The sequence below is a fragment of the Schistocerca americana genome, chromosome 3 (assembly GCF_021461395.2).
Source record: "Schistocerca americana isolate TAMUIC-IGC-003095 chromosome 3, iqSchAmer2.1, whole genome shotgun sequence".
NCBI classification, from domain to species: Eukaryota; Metazoa; Arthropoda; class Insecta; order Orthoptera; family Acrididae; genus Schistocerca; species Schistocerca americana.
In genome coordinates, this window is record NC_060121.1 from 494,854,853 (window position 1) to 494,876,235 (window position 21,383).

The 21,383-nt window shown below is 40.6% G+C and overlaps 1 protein-coding gene across 1 annotated transcript in view; it reads right to left on the bottom strand.

The window, feature by feature from the left end:
• LOC124606808 (para-nitrobenzyl esterase-like) overlaps window positions 1-20,993 on the bottom strand; it is a 58,484-nt gene extending 37,491 nt beyond the window's left edge. Inside the window, exons 1-4 of the mRNA XM_047138875.1 lie at window positions 20,870-20,993; window positions 19,281-19,415; window positions 11,718-11,994; window positions 4,979-5,164 (exon numbers count right to left, since the gene is read on the bottom strand). Of these exons, the coding sequence (XP_046994831.1) occupies window positions 4,979-5,164; window positions 11,718-11,994; window positions 19,281-19,415; window positions 20,870-20,968 (697 nt within the window). The 5' untranslated portion in view covers window positions 20,969-20,993. The remainder of the gene's footprint in view (window positions 1-4,978; window positions 5,165-11,717; window positions 11,995-19,280; window positions 19,416-20,869) is intronic.
• Window positions 20,994-21,383: the final 390 nt, after the last annotated feature.

The following is a 21,383-nucleotide window of genomic DNA, read 5'->3' on the forward strand; positions in this document are numbered from 1 at the left end:
TATCAAGGTGAATGGGACCAAGTCTTACGAGAAGCACTCCCAAACTAACAAACACCTCTAGCCTAAAGTACACCGTCCACACACTGCGGGATAAAGAAGCGGTGCACTCGATGCCTTGCATCAATTGAAAAGAGGCACAATTGTGACTCGTCGGACCGCACTATATGCTTGGTCTATGGTTGATGTACATACAGTGCCGTTGTGATCAGCGGTCTTTTGTGAGGTAATGGAAATGTCGTGTGGCTAGGGCCTCCCGACAGGTAGACCGTTCGCCTGGTGCAAGTCTTTCGAGTTGACGCCACTTCGGCGATTCGCGTGTCACCCGGTCCCTGAGCGGTGAAAATCTCCGACCCAACAGGGAATCGAACCCGGGCCGTTAGGTATGACATTCAATCGCGCTGACCACTCATCTACCAGAGGCGGACTTTTGCGAGGTAAATGTTCATTACATGTCTGCAATGTTCGGTCGGAAACCTGTTAAAGGGGACCTCCGTTCACTGTGTAAGGTGTCAGGCAAATCCAACACCTTCCATGAAAACCCTGACATGATAAGCAAATCCAGTAGTATGTCACATAGCTCCGAATAAATCGTGACATTAAATTAACCAAAGTAATACGAGTAACGAGTGAGCAAATGAATGGAATACCACAGACTAACACAAGAATGCCTAAATGCATGTCATACCTTCCCACTGTGAGACAGACGCAGTTCCGAGGGGAGAAACGAGAACAGAAGCCGAGAGCAGAACCGTGTTAAGCGAGAAGGCCCTACGATAAGGGACGGACACCCACGTGCCAGCTAACCGCTACGAGCACATCACCCGCAAGTTTTTAGCGTGAGACTTTTTCGCGTCTCTGTTACGTTAGGACCATCCCCCCCCCCCCAGCCCATGTTAAAAGCTAGAGCCCTCCAGAAGAACTGTATAGATCTTACGATAACGCTAAAAGGACCACACCAGCTGCAAGTTTTAGCGTGAGACTTTTCCGTGTCTCTGTTACGTTGCAAACTTTAAAAACATTGCCCCACCACGAAAAGTATAACGTTTCTCATTGGATAGACAGAATATTTGTAGGCGGAGCTCAAGGTTAACATTGAGACCCTGAATGGTCAGATGAAAACACCGACAAGGTAATGAACGCACGCGATGCCGCATTTTTGAGCACATAAGGCTTCACTCAGAACTGCAGAGGTCTCATCTGTTACATCCCCTTTTTGCGTAATATTAGTGTCGATCGTCAATTAAAGCTCATGGTGTTCACATTTGCCACTTGAAGTAAAAATCTAAAACGCGATGATTTTACTGTTATATAGTTATTGAAAAGCCACATCAGCCACTGTAATTTACGACAAGTTAGATAAGTAATTAAAGATAATTGAGGGTCACTGTAGACCATTTTGACAGTTTTCTCTCTTGTGAAACTTAATTTAAACCTAGATTATAGATGTGATATGGCACAGGTCATCCTTCGATCCATTGTAGAACTTGCAAACCCATTCAGCGAATATTCGTTCACATTTCTGTTGAAGGCAGTTGGTTTTTATCATCCTGTATTAAAACATTTCCTTTTATCAATAGTGCAATTTATAAACAATGTTTTGTGAGTAGAATAAAATTTCCAATGGTAAACTTAACTGCTTTTTCGACGTTATTTTACCAGCTAACTAAAAATAGGAAAGCCTTGAACCCCTTCCACTAAATTTAGTTAGTATTAAGATTCTTTTACAGGGAGTGCAGTGGAGCTGACGCTGAAATCATTAAGTATTTGGTTATATCATCGCTAGTCTCACTGAACTCTTCTGAATTTTACATGTCATGTGTGGTCTGACGTCTCCTTACCAGCAACAGTTCCCAGGTTCAAACTAGTCATTTCCTTAAGAAACACGCTCAGAGCGTCGTTGCGCGAAAGTGGTAGGGAGACACGATATAGAACAAACAGACACCACGCAGAATGTTTAGAACTGAGAGCAGAAATTCCCGTTGACTTTGCAATCGATTGTTATCGACGAGTTATGACACTCGACCTTTGTCTCTGTCGGTTAGAATATTTTTACTTCTACTGTTTTTGTGCGCCGTCTTATGCGGCTGACATTCGTTTTACAATCGTTGGACAGTTTGCGTTGATACACCAACAAACCATTCACGGTGTGGTCATGGGTACGTCCATACATGGTAGCTCCTTTCTACCGTTGTGTCATTTCTCCACGCCGGCCTATCTTACTTCTCTGGTTCCATACAACCAAGTGGCACGCACATATACACGACTTTTCTACCATTACTTAACTCAGCGGTGGAGGGTGACATGATCGCGTGGATCCAGTGAAAGGAGTGTGCTGGAACACATTTGAGTGTGGCACCCAAATACGATTTTATAATCGATGTATGTCTTTGATAGGCTTTGTATCGCTCATACAGACCCAGAGATGCTGCTTCTGGTCTGAGATTAATGTAGTGTTGGAGTAAGAAAGTGCTGGGCGGACAGTTGTAGGTAGCTCTCTGTGAGGGAAAGAAGGTGGAGCCGGCAGTTTTTGTGGTGTGCTGTGTGAAGTCACCAAGTGTTAGACTAATTTAGGTATGTCAATATTGTTGAACTTAGAAGCAGAAGTCTTCATGCTAGCAAGGTAAAGATGTTAAATAATTACGATTTCTGTTTTTTTCCAGCGCGTTAGTGTAGATGCGTTGGCTGATAAATTGTAATTTTTGAGTAACCCCATAGTGCACGTAAACCGTTTTGGTAAAAAGACTACATAGATATTTCGTTTTTGTAATGCTTCTAAGATTTGTTAACAGAGCTGTATGTAATTTGATGATTTGCATTTATACTGGTTTAATGAGGTCAGGTAATACTTGCTGTTTAAATGTCATTGGTTGTGAATCAATTGTGAGTAATGTAACTTCAGTTGTCAGATGTTTTTTTGAAAAGAAAAACTTAACCTGCAATATAGCTTTGCTAAGAAAATTCAGTATTAGTAATTCACCATAATCAGTACCGCCTCCCTGTCCAGGTCATATATTTTTCAGATAAGTTGGATTTTTCATTTATCACTCAAAGCAATTTCATGTGCATTTGAAAGTATTACAGCCAGCATTGCACACGGCTGAGCCTGAAGGCTAGCATATTTACAATTTTTGTGAGAGACCAGAGTATATCGCGTTCCACCGTTGCTACTTTAGAGGTAAGACAATTTAATTTATTTTTTATGGGCACAGGGACCAAATTTATCAGTTTTGCACAGGGCCAGATGACTCAGTGCCTAAGGGGCTGAATGTATTTTACAGTGACTGTATTTCTTTATTGGTATTGGGAGTTGCATTGCCCAATCATTTTGTGTAAAGTTTTGCTGACAATAACACAGAGTATGCATACCACTTCCACTTACAACATGCTACAGATAATTCGAGTTTTGTATCCAATCAACAGTTCAGACATTCATTTATTATAATTTAAAGTTTTTTAAAAGAATGTTACACCACTTATGCCCCATCTACAGTGTTCCAAAGTTGACTAGTTTGCACTTTTAAGGCAGTGACTAATATTTTGTCCGGTGACATTGTTGCTACAACTAGCTGAGTAAGCGGCGTATTTATTCCAGTCTTCTATTAGTCCATCCGCTCCTTCCCCCTTCTCTCTGTGCATCTTTTCCTCCCCCGTCTTTCTGTCCACCTCCCTCTCTCTCTCTTTCCGTCTCCTTCTTTCCCCTCTCGCGTCCATCTCCTCCCCTTTTTCTATCCGTTTCTCCCTCCCCCTCTCTCTGTTCCATCTCTTCCTGCTCCCTCAAAATCTGCGTCCATCTCCTGCTAACCTCTCTCTTTATGTCCAACTCCTCTTCCCCTTCTCTCTCCGCATTTTCATTCCCACCGCAATAGAAGGCCGCTGGTTCTTACGAGCACAATTTCTTTCCAGATAGTAAGAGATATGTGTACCAAGTTCGGTTAAAATCGATCCAGGGGCTAAGGAGGAGCTTTTTACCCGCGGCTTTGTCATACTTGTTTCACGTGTGTTTATCACATTTCGCTCATGTTTGTACAAATATTTCACCAGTATCCGTAGCGAATTTCCCTCTGCAGATTCGTTTTGACGCAGTTCAATCTTTCTGACGTCATATCTTCTGAACTATGAGTCGTACAATGATATAATTTTCCACGTATACCCAGTGACATACGTGAATACCGTCTGCGAAATTTGTTGCGAATTGAGGTAGTAGCAAAGAAGCAAAAATTAAAACCTCATGCGTGGTGCAGCATTTTTTCACGCATCTCAGTGTTTTCGATGTAATATCTCCCGAACTAAGCTTGTGAATAGGTATAATTTTGTAGGTACTTTCAGCGGCACGTGTGGGTACTGTCTGTGACATGTGTCACAATTAGAGGAAGTAGCGAAAAAGTAACAAATTAAAACATGATGTAGGATGCGGCAGTTTTCCACGCGTCTCAGTGTTTATGACATCATATCCCCTGAACTACTTGTCTTACAGTGATATGATTGTGCAGATATATTCAGTGGTATACGCGAATACTGTCTGCAAATGTGTCACGAATACATATAGTAGTAAGGATGAATAAATCAAAACGTTATGCCTGATGCGGCAGTGTTACTGCACAAACAGTGAAAATCTAGTAAGGGTTAATCTCTTCTGCTTTCCTCATTTTGTGAGGGTTTTCAGCGAGAACTTTCGTAAGAGTTTAAAACTGTGTGTAAAATTTTTTGCAAGTGACTGAGTGCTATTATTATAGTAAGTGATGTGTACCAAGTTTGGCTGAAATCGGTGCAGTGGTTTAGAAGGAAACACGGAACATACATACACATCTTCATTTTTATAATACGTATAGATTTCCTAAATCCTGTTAGCCGACATCATTTTCTCGAGCCTTCTAGCTCACACTTGCAGATAACCATCTTTTCAACGAAAAAGTTTCATATGAGTTCGACGAAGTGTACACTTTGTATTTGATACATATGAAGGACTCTGGGCACGCACCTGCGGACAGAGGCGACACGAGGTGCAGCGACACGGACACGCCGCCTGCGCTCTGCCCCGGCAGCGCCAGAAGCTGCGGGTCGCCGCCGAAGCTGGCGATGTTGCGCTGGACCCAGGACAGCGCCACCTGCTGGTCCTTGAGGCCCGCGTTTCCAGGGACCACCTCGTCGCCCGTGCTCAGAAAGCCTGCAGGCAACGGTAACTTTGGTATCCGTGTTACATCCCGTTGCCATTAAATTAGCGGTTAATTTTTGGGATTACGTAGGGTAAATCAGGGTGATATGGTGAACAAAAAATTTGGGCCTCGTAGAAGACAAGAAATTGTTTATTTAAACAAAATAAAAACACTCTCCTTTCACAAAATACATAAGTAACACATTAATAGTACTACATTCTCTTTAAGGCACTACAAAAGTTTAAAAAAAATACTTATTTTTATCAATTTCACCATTTCACCCATGTATATGGGTGAAATGGCGAATGCCCCTTGGGTGAAATGATGAACTTATTTCCCCTGCTTTTTGCCACATACATCACACATAGATTCATATTTTGAACGGTCTTCATGCAGCCAACGTTGGCAGCTAATACATTTGATCCAATCCACATCATTTATAGTGCAACTGTACAGTTCACCGCACCCTACACAAAAACACTCTTCATCATCCGCGTCGTCATCATCGTCTTGCAATTGGATATCCAGCGACGAGTCGGATTCGGTGTCAGTGGTAGCCGCTTCTCATTTCTTAGCCTGCTTCTTTTTGGTAATTCCTTCGGTAGTATCTTTGGTTACGGTTTTTCCTTTGGTTACGGTTTTTCGTTTGGTTACGGTTTCTCCTTTGGTCCTCTTTTCAGCATTTGCTCTACTCTTCGCTGACTCATTTTGTCGTTTTCTGTTTCTCAGGTTGTCGATGTTTTCTGGAGAAGTCAAAACCGCAGCTAAAGCTCTGGACTTCTTCCTTGTAGATGCAAGTTTATCTAGGATAGGTATCAGCAAAATATGGTCCAAGAGTTTGCCAGGGGTTATTTGAGATTCTTCTGTTGCCACTGTCGGGGTCATATCTGTTGCTTCTGATGAAGACTGCATGTTTTCCTGTGGATTTCCTACCGTTGCGAACAGTCCAGTTGTGGTGAAGCTTGTATGTACTCAAGTCCCTGATCGTTATCTACGTCTGCAGTTGCTTCTTCCGAGGGATTAGGTATCTCCTGCCAGTGCGAACAACTTGGTCGAGGTGAAGTAGGTCTGTTTTCATGTCGTTCGTTGTTTTCCTGATGTTGATCTGAAGCTGATGTTAAAAACACGTATTCGGGGATGACATCAGGATTAAACGGGATGATTCCTGGGCTTAAGAACCCCGATATTTCATTCTCTGTCGTAGCTGCTTGTACCCATGCCTTTGTAAGCAGTCCTCCGAACACTAGTCTGGAATTTTTCTATTTGGATTCATTTTAATGTACGAATTGGAAGCATTGTAATAATAGGATTTCAGAGCTTTAAAACATGCTCTGTCTAGCGGCTGCAGACAGTTTGAGGTGTAGCTGGGTAGAAAGAGCAAAACTATGTTTTTCTTCTGCAAACTTTAATACACCCACGGCTGCTGCAATGAGAGCTATGTCCATCCAAAATAAGCACGACTGTTCCCTCAGGCTTCCTCGGTGCAAAATTGTTCCTTAGCCACAGAAGAAAAATGTCAGTTGTTACGTACGCCGACTTTTGTGACATGAAAATCGTGGAACCCGACAGCAAACCGTCGTTATACTCGGCCTTTTCATTTTTTCCCTTCAAAACACAATCGGGGGGTAAAAACATGCCCTCTCCATTGCAGCAAGCGATTAAAGATATGGTTTCACCCATTTCATCGGATGTTATCGCTCGAACGCTCTTAGACCCCTTTGCCGCCAACATGTAACCTGGTCTATTATTCAGCTGAAGTCCGGACTCATCTACTTTGAATATATTTCCCGGCTTATCAAGGAGGTTATGCTCTACCAAGAGGTTCTGCAGCAATGAAAAATAGTCTGAAACGTTTTTCGTACTTAAACCCCTTGACCGTGCTTGTGAAACTCCTTCCGATTTGTGGATTGAGAGTTCTGGATTTCTTTTTAAGAATAAATGTAGCCAGTCCATTCCAGCAATTTCCTTTCCTCGGTTACATTTGTGATGTTGATTATATTTCTCAGTTAGTTTATATGCCATGGTACGTACTTCTGTCCTTGTCGGTGCAAATCCGATGTTTTGTAATTTTATATGGTTTACCAACTTTTTCTCACATTCTTTTGTTAGTACAGGCGGGCCACCGAAAGGTTTTTTCGTAAAGCACCCGTTTGCTAATCGTCTCTTCGGCGTTGACCATGGAACGTGAAACTCCTTTGAGGCTTTATTCAGGCTCATTCCATTTTCCACCGCTTTTACGGCATCGTTAACTTTCTCCTCTGTCCAATCAGCACGGCTGGACCCTTTTTGTCTTTTGTAAAATGTAGGCATCTTTGCCTGGAACAATAGTGGTAGTTAAAACATTTACTTTTTTTAATCACTGACAAACCAAACTGTCCTGGCAAAAAATATATAAAAACTAATTTTGAAATTAACGATTGTATTGAGACGTCGGATAAAACAGAATATAACTCTCGCATGGGATAGGAAACGCTAAGATTTCATGACTTGTCAAAAACCCTGGCTGGGATGTTCCTAAATAAAAGCTTTACACTTTACACATAAGAAAAGTCCTTCACCGTATCACCCCTGCCCGAGTTCACCATTTCTCCCATTTGCTATGGGTGAAACGGCGAATAGCACGGCAAGAAGTTCAAAACACTAGACGCAACGATTTCTAGGTTATGTAGTACATAAGCAGTATAAGAAGGCAGAATATATCAAAAAATACCCCGCGGACTACGCTACCTGAAGTAACATCTACAAATGCATGCAGCATATAAAAATTATTTAGCATCGAAAACAGTTTTGTACACAGTACTTACGGTTTTTAAAACGGACCTGCTTTTCAACACGTGCGCATTGCACAGATGATCAGAGACTGTTGGCATGCAGACACACAGAGACATCTGTTGAACCAGTAAAGAATTAAAGCAATTCACCATTTCACCCGATTCAGCATATAACCCTGACTTACCCTAACTAACGAGGCATGTAAAATTCTGTGTCTCTTTGCGACCTGGAGACATTTAAAACAGCATGCAATGACTGGGATGAAACAAGGATAGAATGCATCAATCTGAGTTTCCATTCCAGCTGTATCGACGAATGGTATTAAAACACAGGACGCACCAAAAATAAGGTAGAAACAATTGGAGAAACAGATGAGAAAAGAAGGATGTAAGGAAGGGAAGAAGGAAGGGTTTAACGTCTCGCCGACAACGAGTTTGTTAGAGACGGAGCACAAGCTCACAGTGGTGAAGAATGGGAAGGTAAATCGGCGTTCGATTTTCAAAGGGACCAGACTGGCGTTTGTATGGAGATATTTAGGAAAGGAAAAATAATGGATGACGGGATGAGGATTTGAACCGACGTCATTTCGTGTAAGAGTTCGGTGTGATCATTACTGAGTCATTTTGCTCTTTGAAACGGCTGAGAGGGGTATTGATAGAGGGGTTAGACGAAACTATTATTATCACAAACATTTTTGAATATTTATACAATCAAACTAATAGAGAAATCATTAGGAAAAGCAATGGGCATAATACGTAGTAGAAGGTGCAAGGATATATACACTTCAGTAAGCAGATGATGAAGCAATATTAGCTATTGGGAAAAGAGCATGGAAAGAGGATAAATACAGGAACGATCAAATGAAAGTTCTGGCCAAATATGATACGAACGAAAGACTTTCAGGCAAACAAAATATTTTACGCACTTACGAAAATTGGCGAGGAATTGGAAGCTGCATCGAGAAAATGTAAAATGACGCAAGATTTTTGAAATTCTGAGTATTTTAGGAGTAATTTGTAGCGAAAGCCACATAATATGCAACATGTGCAAGAACCGAGAGGAAACAATAAGACTGGAAGAGAAAGAACAAAGTATTTGAATTACAAAGTGTCTAAGGCAGGCACGTAGTTCTTCGCCTCTATTGCTCAGTCTGCACTTCGAAGAACCTATGCCTGAAGTGAAAGAATGGTTCAAGAGTGGGGTTAAAGTTCATGGCGAAAGGCTATCATCATAGCTTGTGACTCTGCTATTCTCAGTGAAGATTAAGAGGATTTGTTCAGTGGAATGAACTGTCTAATGAGTACAGAATATGGACTGAGACTAAACCGAAGAAAGACGCAAGTAATAAAAAAAGAGGGCATTCCGTGTCAAGTGAAGTCTACTATCATCACAAATAGGCCTTAATTTGACAACAAAATTTCTGAGAATGAACGTTTGGGGCACAGCATTGTATGGTAGCGAATCATTGAATGTGGGAAAGCCGGAACAGAAGAGAACCTAAGCTTTGGACATGTGGTACTACAAAACAATTTTGGAAATTAGGTGGGCTGATAAGGTCAGGAATGAGGTGCTTCTGCGTAAAATTGGAGAGGAAAGGAATATATGAAAGATACTGATAGGAAGAAGGGACAGGGTGATAGGATACGTGTTAAGACAACAGGGAAGATGGTAAGGATAAAAACTGCAGAGGAATACAGAGAGTAGAATACATAGAGTAAATAATTGAGGTTGTGGGATGCAAGTGCTACTTTGAGATGAAGAGGTTGGCCCAGGAGAAAAATTCGTGGCAAGCCGCATCAAACCAGTCAAAAGACTGAGAAGTGTTTTGTCTCAAGTGTAGCACAACTGACATAGGATCATGGACAGCAAAAAATGAACACATCTTTGATAGTTTTAAAATACGGTTATGGAGAAAAATGTTGACTTGGAATGGATTGTCAGAAAAAGAAATGAAAAAGTACTTCTAAAATTAGGAGAATAACGAAAACTAGCGGAAATACAAGAAGACATTTACTGCGCAAACATTGCCTGCAAGGAAAGCCTGCAAGGCCGAGAGGAAGAGAGAGAGAGAAGAGAGAGAGAGAGAGAGAGAGAGAGAGAGAGAGAGAGAGACGAACGGAATGAAGCTGGACGAAGTTACCAGAAGATAAAAGAATAGTGACAAGCAGATACTGTCATAAGACATGAAAAGCTCAAATGGAAGAACGGTAGCCCGCATCTCGTGGTCGTGCGGTAGCGTTCTCGCTTCCCACGCCCGTGTTCCCGGGTTCGATTCCCGGAGGAGTCAGGGATTTTCTCTGCCTCGCGATGGCTGGGTGTTGTGTGCTGTCCTTAGGTTAGTTAAGTTTAAGTAGTTCTAAGTGCTAGGGGACTGATGACCATAGATTTTAAGTCCAATAGTGCTCAGAGCCATTTGAACCATTTTTTTGAAGAACGGTAAGAAACAAAGAAGGTACATGAGCAGCAGTCATTCCGCAATATTAAAACTGTGCACGACGGCAATAAAACTGAACAAAACAGCACACGATGACAATCACAGTAATAACCTTCCTAATTCTAGGTGCAGCGGAGGAGATTTGGCATTTAATCACGTTCAAACATTGTACACAGTGTAACTAGGACTGTACAGTTTTATCAAGAATACACGAGCAGTTTGGTTATGAATGTAGGATAAAATAGGGGTAATGAAGAAGTGGGTCTACTGATCAATAAGAAAATAAGAATACGGGTAAGTTCGATGAGCAGTATGGTGAATACCTAACGTGGCTAAGATAGAAACGAGGCCAACACCCTCTGCTACAATAGAAGTTTGTACTCCTACTAGCTCCGCAGATGATGAAGAGATTGAAAAAATGAGAGGTGAGATGAAGAAGATTATTCAGATAGTTAAGGGGGGCGAAAACCAAATTGTTTGGGACGAAAGGAGTTCGATAGCAGGAAAAGGAAGCGAAGAAAAAATAGTAAGCGAATATCGAGTGGGGAAAAAGAATGAAAGCAGAAGCCGCCTGGTAGAATTTAGCATAGGGCACAATTCAGTCATTCCTAATACGTATTTTAAGATTAATGAAAGATGCGACAGAGGCTGGAGACACTGAAAGGGTTCACGTAGATATCTTCATGATAAGACAGAGATTTCGAAAAGAGATTTTAATCTATGAAACATTTCCATGGGCACTGCACATGTGGGCTCTTACAATAATTTTTCTGCTTACGACTCGCAGACTGAAAATGGACGATTCGTAGAAAGGTAGGACGTTAAGGCTGTGGGAAATAGATGAACTGAAAAAATAATCAGTGATCATTAGAAAACTACTGACTGAAACAACAGAACAGAATAAAAATAAAGGGGAATGGCTAGCTTTGAAAGATGAAATAGTGAACACGGCAGAGGATGAAATATGTAAAAAGACAAGGTCCAGTAGAAATCCTTGAAAATAAATGGATATATTGAATTTAATTCACGTAGTAGAAAATGTAAAACTGTAGCAAAGGTAACAGCCAAGAGAAAATATAGACTTAAAAAAAGGGGGTTTTAAAATGTGATTCTGTGGTAGAATGATGAAGGCTAGGTAGGTAGATCGGATAATTAATGGTAAGGTGAATGGCACTGGGGAAAAAGTAAATTTATGGCAAAACTTGATTAAAAGGAGGGATCCGTTGATAGGACACGTTTTTAGGCCTCAGGGAATCGTCAGTCTGGTTATAGAGGTAAGGGTGGGAGTTAAAAATTGTAGAGAGCGACCAACCCTTACCTAGAGATATTATTTCTATCATCACGACAGATATACGTACCAAGCGGGCCAAGCCGGTAGTTGATGGTGACGAGTATGACACCATAAGACATGAGGAAGTCGGGCCCATACTCCTGATCTGAGCCGCTGCCGAAGACAAATCCTCCGCCGTGTACCCAGAAGAGCACGGGCAGCCCTGCACCCTCCTCTGGTACGCCCGGCACGAACACGTTCAGGTAGAGGCAGTCCTCGGAGCCGTCACCCGTGTTCTGCACGCAGTCGCTGCCGTACGAGGTGGCGTTGCGCACGCCCTCCCAGCTACCAGCTGGCTTCGGATCCTGTAGGTACGTTATAGGTTACTATAATTGCTATTATGTCCATAGTAATATGACAACAATTAACTTATGGACGCCATACATGTAAGATCATATTGTGCAGCATCCTTATGTATTATGATGTTACCATTTAGCATGCTACTATTTTCTGTATTTCTGGTGCTCGTTTTAGGCTGATGCTCTTCTACATCATTACTCTGCAATACGTACTTACGTGTTTGGCAGAGGGTGCCAGAACCACGTACAGACTATTTCTCTCTTTCTCCAGTCTCAAATAGCACATGGGAAAAATTTCTCCCAGATCATTCCATATGTGAGCTCTGATTTCTCTTACAATATTAAGATGATCATTTCTTCCTACGTGAGTGGGTGTCAATAAAATACTCCGTCGTTAGGGTGGCAAAGCTATTGATTATAATTTCGAATTTCGTGAGAAAGCACACCAGAACGAAAAAGTCTTATCACATACGTCACACTCTCCCGTATTCAGTGGTAATACAAAACGAGCTACCGCTGTTCGAACTTTGTCAACGTCCCCTGTATGTTCTGTCTAGCAAGGATATACCGTTGAGCAATACTGCAGAAAAGGACGGACAACTGTGCTATAGACAGATTTGTAGCAACTTCTAAGTGTTCTGCCAATAAAACGGAGTCTTTGATCACCATTCTCGCAACATTTTCTGTGTGTTAGTTCCAACGTAAGTTGCTAGAAATTGTAATCTCCCAATATTTAGTTGAATCGACAGCTTCCAAATTTATATGATTTATAGTGTAGCAGAAATTTAACAGGTTTTTTTGCACACATGTGGAAGACCTCAGACTTTTTATTGTTCATCTCAATTACGACTTTTCACACGGTGCAGATATTTTGTCTAAATCATTTTTTAATTCATTTTGATCTTCTGATGAGATTACTAGACAGTAAATGACAGCATCATAAACAGTCGTATAGGACTGCTCATATTGTCTCTTAAACAGTTTGTATAGATTAAGAATAACAGAGGCCCTATAACATTTCATTAGATAACTTCCCATCAGTTAACACGAAATGTGACCTTTGTGACAGGGAATCATGTATCCAGCACAAGGCTGAGATGATATTCCATAACCAGACAATTTAATCATATTTTATGCAAGGGGCCATTTAAAATTTGTGGACGCTGTAAGAAAAGAAGCAGTTGAAGATGAACCCAAGGGATTGAAAATGGCTTAATGAATTATATAAATGCAGATAGTTTTTGAGTACGATGATATTCATATGCACAGTGATTTTAATTGCGCTTATTGGCATCGTAATGGAAACATATTAACTGATTCGCTTCCATACGGGCATCAACTGTGCTCGGTACCATGCGTTTTCCTCATATCTCGTGTATGGTCCTTTCTCGAACACCACTTATTTGTTTGGCCTACAAATCGTACCCAAGGCATAATGATTGTGTGTTACATTACTTCTTGGCATTTTACTCTTGGATAGTTATCTACTGTGTATTCGCTTAAAAATCAATATCTGTATGTGTAATGATTGTATACCGTTCTCTGATGAAATTCCCGTCACGGCTTTGATCTCACGTGTGCAGTGCGTAAGTATCCTCTAATAACATAAACTTGTACACGTTTTACACGTTTTTAATGTTTCCTCTAGTAATATAATCTTGTACACGTTTCACATGTTTATAATGTTTCATGGAGAAATAACAAGAAATACATAGTTTAGTGAAAAAAAACGTACTTTTACTTCAAATTTTGTTTCCTTCTATTGGAATGATAAAAAGGTATTAACGCTCGGATTTAACGTAAGGAACTAATATATTAAGAGTATCTGTGATTCCGCGCAGCAGCTTCTTGTTGTACACTATAGTTCCACGTCTCCTTTATATTTTCCTTTTTCCTTTTCACTTTGTTTCCTTCTTTTTATCAACATAAAATTCTTGTAGCAAAAAGATTGAAAAGGATGTAAAATATTTGCTCCCGTTCTTAGACAACAGATTATCAATGCTAAACCCAATGTAATCTAATTAATTAGCTAAGTTCCTAAGAAGTAAGTTGTGTGACTCGATGGATAAGCAGATAAGATTGGAACACTAGGGTAAAGCAATGGAGTTCAATCTTCCTTCCTTCAATTTTTTATTTTTTCATGTTATTTGATTCACTTCTGGCAATGTTCTGTAACGTGAAAAATACCAAGTTATGCCGAGGTTTGGAGCTCACATTAAACAGTAGGCCCTCCATCCACAAACTCGGTAAGCCAGATCAGATGCCGGAGGAAGGAAAGGGGGGACCACTTGTAATAGGACCGTACCTAGGGGAGCACTGCGGTGTCCAATCCGACCTTCGGGTTGAGAACATTTCTAAGATATCATTTAGAGTTGAATACTGACTGACGAATTTTAGGAAATGGAAATCATTTCGATGGGACATATTCTAAATCAATAGTGAGGACAGAAAGCGTCTCTGAGTGGTTAATATAGATTATTTTAGTGACTCTATGTTTCACAAAACGATTACAATACTGTCGTTTGGTGAAGCTAACTCTGGGCCAGATTTCTGGAAGCGAAGAGTTAGAGAAAGAGATAGAGACACAAGTAGAGAGAGAGAGAGAGAGCTCGGGGCGAGATGGAGCACTGAGAACTTGGAACTTGGAGTTGTCTGTTCTCTCTGCTCACTAAGAGTACTAGCGTATTTTTAATAGCCTAAAATATAAGTAAGTTTGTAGTCATAATTTACATTTTTAAATGAAATTATTAATGTATTTAAACAACAGGATACTTTTATCGGTGATGTTGTTTTGCCTTTAATAAATGTTACAAATGAAAAGCCTTCTATTCATGTGTATGTTGTCTCAGAAGAGACATAGGCCCCTGTAACTATATGCAAACGTTCTTAGCTCTAGGAAATGTTCACTGCGGTTTGAATGCCAGAAATTAATTAAGGAAGTTTTATTGTGACATGACTTTATAAAACTGGTCATCTCTCAGTTATAAAATGAGGATATAACTCAATTTCAGATATGGAAATTGATTCAAATGTCAGTTTTAATATAATTTATAATGGACAGGAGCTTTTACCTTCTAGTTTTAAATTAAGACTCTGAGATGGCAACTAATTTCAACTAAAAATACCAAATCAATAACAATTAGCAATTTGATTTGGCATTTTTCTTGAAGTTAGTTGTCATCTCAAAGCCTAAATTTAAAACTTGAAGGCATAAGCATCTGTCTGTTTAAAATTACATTAAACTGATCATCTCTCAGTTATAAAGTGAGAATGTGAGTCAATTTCCATATCTGACAGACCAGAGTGAATGCGCTGCGGATAACAGCAATGTAACCAAACATACGTATTGAGAAGCGTCAGTTGAAAGCTTTTTTCATAAGTTTTAAAGTAATTTTTAGTTAGAGGACAAAATATAATGCAGTTTCCTAGTGAAACAGAAACAGAGATGATTAGTTTAAAAATAATTTCATTGTTAGAAATGGAATCTGATAAGGTTTTTTGATATCAAAATAATTCTGCCATAATTAATGTATGGCATTCATTATACGCAGGGAACATTTCCTAGAGATAAGAACATTTGCACATAGTTACAGAGACCCGCATGTCTATAAGACAACAAGTAGATGAATACAAGGCTTTTCATCCATAACATTTATTAAAGGCAAAACAACGTAACGGATAAAAGAGTTAGATTAATGGTATCTATGGTTCCTGTTCTTAACAGCTGTTGTTTAAATACATTAATGAAATCATTTAAAATATTAATTAAGTCTACAAACATACTTATATTTCAGGCTATTGAGCGTATGCTGTTACTCCAAGTGAGCAGATAGAACAGACAACTCCAAGTTCCAGGCTCTAGTGCTCCAATTCGCTCCGAGCTATTCTTGTGCTCTCTCTCTCTCTCTATCTATTTCTATCTCTGTCTCCTCTATTTCTTTTTCTCACTCTTCGCTTCCAAAAATCTGACCCAGAATTATCTTCACCAAACGATTATCTCTTGCAGCTGTAGCATTGTAAGCGGGGTCCACGACAGCAACCAACCTCTCATCGAAGAGATGATTTCCGACTGTTGTTGAACGGTGGTGCAATAAGGGTGTGTGTTTGGAACTGTCGTAAACTAATTCACTTAATTGCGTGAGTCGAAGCGAACTAGATCCTATCCTTATTCCTGCTTTCCAACCTCAACACTGAACGTATGAAGGCACAAAAGGTGCTTCAATTGTATGATGCATCTGAACTCCTCTGCGAAAAAATTAACGTATGTCTTGTTAATGCTGGAACATCACAGTACGTGTCGAACACTAAAGTAACACGAATTAGTCAAAGCACATTATAGAGAGTGCTAATTTCAAATCCAATATATAATTGTCACAAAGAATATCAGTTTAAGTTCTGGTTGAAAAAAATGGCAGCTACCTAGATTGCTGAGGTCGTCAGCAGCCGGATACCTAACGACAGTCGACACGACGTGTGCCGACTTGTACCTACACGGACCGATCCCAACTAGGGCATCTCAGCGCAGCTTCCGATCAAAAAGCTATATTTCCTTTAAGCCAGTCCCACGTTGTTGCAGTTATATACGAATTTCTTCACTGTTACACCGTAAAGGCAAGCGCCGGCACGCCAGTCGGGAACGAGAGAGCAGAGAGAGCTGTGAGAAGACGTCAGCCAATCGCACGCTGACCGACCCCTCTCCAGGATGACAACGCGACAGCAGCGGCCTCTGTACGAAAAGGACATAAGCGTCGTGCCCGACTGGTCGCGACCCAGTTCTACAACAGCTTCAAGACTAGTCATTTCGCTTGTACTACGTAGCATTGTCTATACTGAAGAAACTTGCTTATTTTGTCTGTCGTCCTTTGCTTGCGACACATCTATATAATTCTCAAAGTTAAATATTGTCATGCACTTTTCATAATAAAACTCAGTAATACGATTTGCTTGAATTGTTGCCTGGCAATCCGAGAAAGCAGGTTTCCTAGGCAGCCGATCTTTGACGACTACACAGGATTCAACATTCTCAAAAAACTACAAGTATTTCGATGAAACTGTTGGGGTGCTATCCAGAAGTGTCATCGGATCTGTCATGAGAACTCTAGTGCAATTTAGTATATTTTCTGTATTGGAAATGTGTGTCTCATTATTGCGATTATCTCGTGCACTATCACCTGCTCAAACAAATGTCGGTAAGGTTTTCTGTAGAACTCTTGTGGAGCTATTCAGAATTGTGAACACAATTTTAGTTTCGGAAATTCGGCAAATAATGTTTTCGCAACATTAAAATTATGCCGATTACGAGTGTTTCCTTCGCGAAATTCTGCAGAAGTATTCAAATTTAGTATAGAGAATTCTAGAAATATAGCATATCCATCAAGAGCTCTAAAAAAATGCGTAGTTCTCGAAAGTTGGGTGTAAACTTCACAGCTAATCAGCTAATCAGAAATGTGATCATAACTTTTTTTCGCAATGTTCTACAGAACTATTCAAAGTTCGTGCAGAGAACTCTAGAACTATAGCATATCTGCAAAGAACTCTGAAAGAAATGGGTATTTTTCGAAAATCGGTTACCAGCTTCACACGACTGTGAAAATGGATCCCTCATTATTGCAGTTAACTCGTAAACTATTATCCGAAAAGAAAGGTCATTAGGGTTTTCTGTAGAACTGTTGGGGAGCTATTCAGAATTGTGATTATAATTTTTTTCGCAAATTCGGCACTTAAAATTTTGGTCAAGATTAAAATTTTTATTATTACGATGTTTTCTTCGCGAAATTCTGCAGAACTATTTAACAGAGAACTTTAGAATTATGGCGTGCCTATCAAGAACTCCAAAAAAGATTATATTTCTCGAAAGTCGGTTGCCAACTTCCTCAGACAGCGTGAAGCTGGCCTCCCCAGATCGACTGGCGTCTTCAGTCAGATCGCGGCCAACACGCAACCTGTCGCACCGTTACACAGCTGTGGTTTTCGACAGACATGCTGCACCATAAAAATTCTTCATTCTCTGGTAGGTGTCTACCGGTGTTTATTGTTCGGCAGTCAAGAAAAGACTAACAGCATGTTGGTCCTGTTTGGACGCATTTGGTAGTAATGTCACAGTAGTTCACGTTTCCGCATTTACACGTGTGCATTTCTTACATGTCGGTGCTTATATACCCGCATAAGAGTTGCGCTACGTTTTTTGATCGCCCCTTACATTTTACAATTTTACCATCCTTCTGCTGCTCTTACGGAATTAATATCGCTAAAGATGTCCCGTCAAAGTTTTAATTAGGAACAGAGCACTAGCGCAGTTTGTGCAAGGAAAGTATCAAAAACATCCGAGCATTCATATTAAGTGATTTAAGGACTCTCATCCCAACTGGGAACTATCTCGTTGTAGTGTGTAGCAACTTTTCTTCAGCGAACAGTGAGAACTGGCATGGACTACTCGAGACACGGAAACTGTTTGGAGCCATCCTTGCAATGGGTGCTGACCACAGGTCACATAGACTAGCTGAAGCATAATCTAAAACCTACGCATTCCAATCGAGAATACGCCATGTGCGCTGAATGGTGTGTGTAACTTCCAGAGGTGCTTGTCCTTTGCTTCTGATAAAATCGGTAAAAGTTTTAGCCTCTAATACGGTTTCGCCGAATAAAGTGCCGTAAGGAATCTGTCAGCATAAGTCTGTATCGCTCTGCCATGGAGAAAAGATGGTAAAAGTATTAGAGGTTCATTCTTTCTTATTCAAAGATTAATCATAAAAACATTCCATACATTTACAGCAGTTCATCCCCCTCTCATCTACAAGTGCCAACATTTACCACGTCTGTTAAGCCCAGGATGCTATTTCCTTGTTTGAAGCATATGATATTGACATTCCTTATCCCACGATAATCTCCTTTGCTGAAATGTGTACTTAAAAGAGTGAATCATATCAGAAGTCACACCCTCCGGCCTGTAGCGAGGAGACGGTTCTGGATGGAGCAGCGATATACGTGCTATTATGGCACCACTGACTTGGGTAGTTATGATTCTCGTCTGCTAAAACAGACCGTGTCATCCGCATGTCCAGAATTACGACAGTTTATCCTGGCTATTGCGCTACCATCCAGCAATAAATAGTCACCACTTCTTGGGGTGACAGAAACACTATCTCCCAGACAAGGCACTTGCTTGGAAGAGTTCCTCTTTCTTGCTTTCTTTCAGAGCTGCGATTCTCTCTTAAACGGAAGCAGCCGACCCATATATGTGCATTTCTGCTTTTAGCATCATCCACTGTAGGAACTATGAACAACCTACTCACCTGGAATCGTAGCTCTCCAACGGGTGGTTCTGCGTAGGGGATCCCAACGAAGGCCGTGTAGGTCGTGTTGTAGACACTCGTGGCTGTGGCGCCTCGTAGAATGCCCTGCTCTACAGACACAAGCACATCCTCCATCTGCGGAAAATGTCACACCAAATTAACTGGTACTCCTCACAGTTAAATTTTTTCATTATTTGGTTCTGCCAGAGTAACCGTTTTAACATATTTGTCTTGTGGTTGAAGCACCCTTTAGGTCCGTGATTATATCAACGTCGAACATCTAATAAATAGAAGAAGGGGAGACACACAATAGACGCAAGAAAAAATATTCGGTTTCACGAAGCATCTGTCGGCTATGATTCTGGGGACAAAGCGAAAGATCTACACCTGAATTATTCAGTACGCCTTATCTAGAACTCCTGCCTTGGTTCCTCTGGTTATCACGACTTGTTCGTTACGTGGAGGAATGGCCGGTTATACTGACGAGCATTTAAATGATAAACACAGAAATGGAATTACCGATCTGTATTACATAGCGGGTAGCCATACTAACGTCACAGAGAAATGAAAGCCGATTTAAATGTTTTGAGCGTGTCTACGAGGATTACTTTTTGATGCAGATTCCTTAGGTACAAATAAATCTCGTATTACGTGACAAACGTAGCATTTGATTTTGGAAATATTCTCGTAGCTCCTTCTGTTTTTCCCCCTTGACTACCTGCCAAAGCGATAATTTTCCTATAATTAACATATATAATACCTTATTAACAGGGAACGATTCCTCTCATCTACCAGGTGTTTACAATTAAAGTGCAGCTACACACGGAGATCTTGTGTGGGCTGTAATTTATCGTATGTCAGCGAAACTTGTTAGATATGCTAATCATTAATGCCGAACCGATTTAACTAGGAAAAAAAGTTTCAATTTTTTCCACCAGGTGCAAATCTGTACAGCATCTCGTCGACGTCTTCAGTGCTCATAGTGAACTAATTGTGTAAGCGGTGATTATCAATACAATCAACGGTACGCCTTTCGCACTTGTCTGATCTTTTCTACCCACGTCCCGCTCCTAATTTATTACATATGAAAACATTTATGTATGTCTTTTTGGCATTCACAGCGCCAGATTTGCACCTAGTGGCCAAAATTGGAACTAATGTTTTTCCAGCGCAAATCGGGTGCTTATAAACGCATTAGAATATCTATGAAGTTCCGCTGTCATACGATGATTACAGGCCACATTGCACCTTTGTGAGTAGTTGCACTGTAATTGTAACTACCTGATAACTAAGAAAGGGGACTGGTAACGGCCATAGCAATGGCCCAAATCTATTTATCGATGCTTCGGAAAATTCAGTACGGATCGTAAGAAGCGGTTTTCCAGAATATTTGCTGTGTTTTCCTAACCCATTCACTATACCTGAGAAAGTGATTTCAGAAGGCCGGAAGAAAAATTCGCGGATCCGCTACGTAATTGTAAACGAAATAAAAAATTAATGTTAGTAATTAAATGTTTACTGCAAGTATAAGCATTTTTGATTTGACTCTCGCTTATTCTCTTCACAAATTACATTACGTGGAGCTTTACCTTGGCACTGCCCACAAGGTCAAGAAGCAGGAAGGACACTAGACTCATGTGGAAGAACATTATGATGGACACGTTTCTGTCGAAGTACCAGTCGTACATCTGATGTCCCGGCAGACAGTTTCGCAGTAACTGGGACCAGGTGAATTCAGCTATAATTAAGTGAAGGCTACCGACGGGTGTTGTTAGCTCAGCTGATACACCAGACGCGTTCCTATTTGAGAATGAGAGAACATTGTTACATTTTGTCTTTGCCCTCCCATTCGTTCACCATGTCCGATCTTTCCATGTAAAAATCCTAAAGCAAGTCTTGACCTTAACAATACCAACGTATTTTCAATAAGTGTTCTACCGACTGGGAGGGCGCGGGGTGCTTTATAACCACAATAAAAAATAATAATTACGTTGTTTCTGACTTTATTAAGAACATAAATTCCTCATATGTAGGTAGTTCTTACCAGTTATAATGCACTGGAGTAACGTATACTACCAATAGCAGGGGGAGGGGATGGAGAGG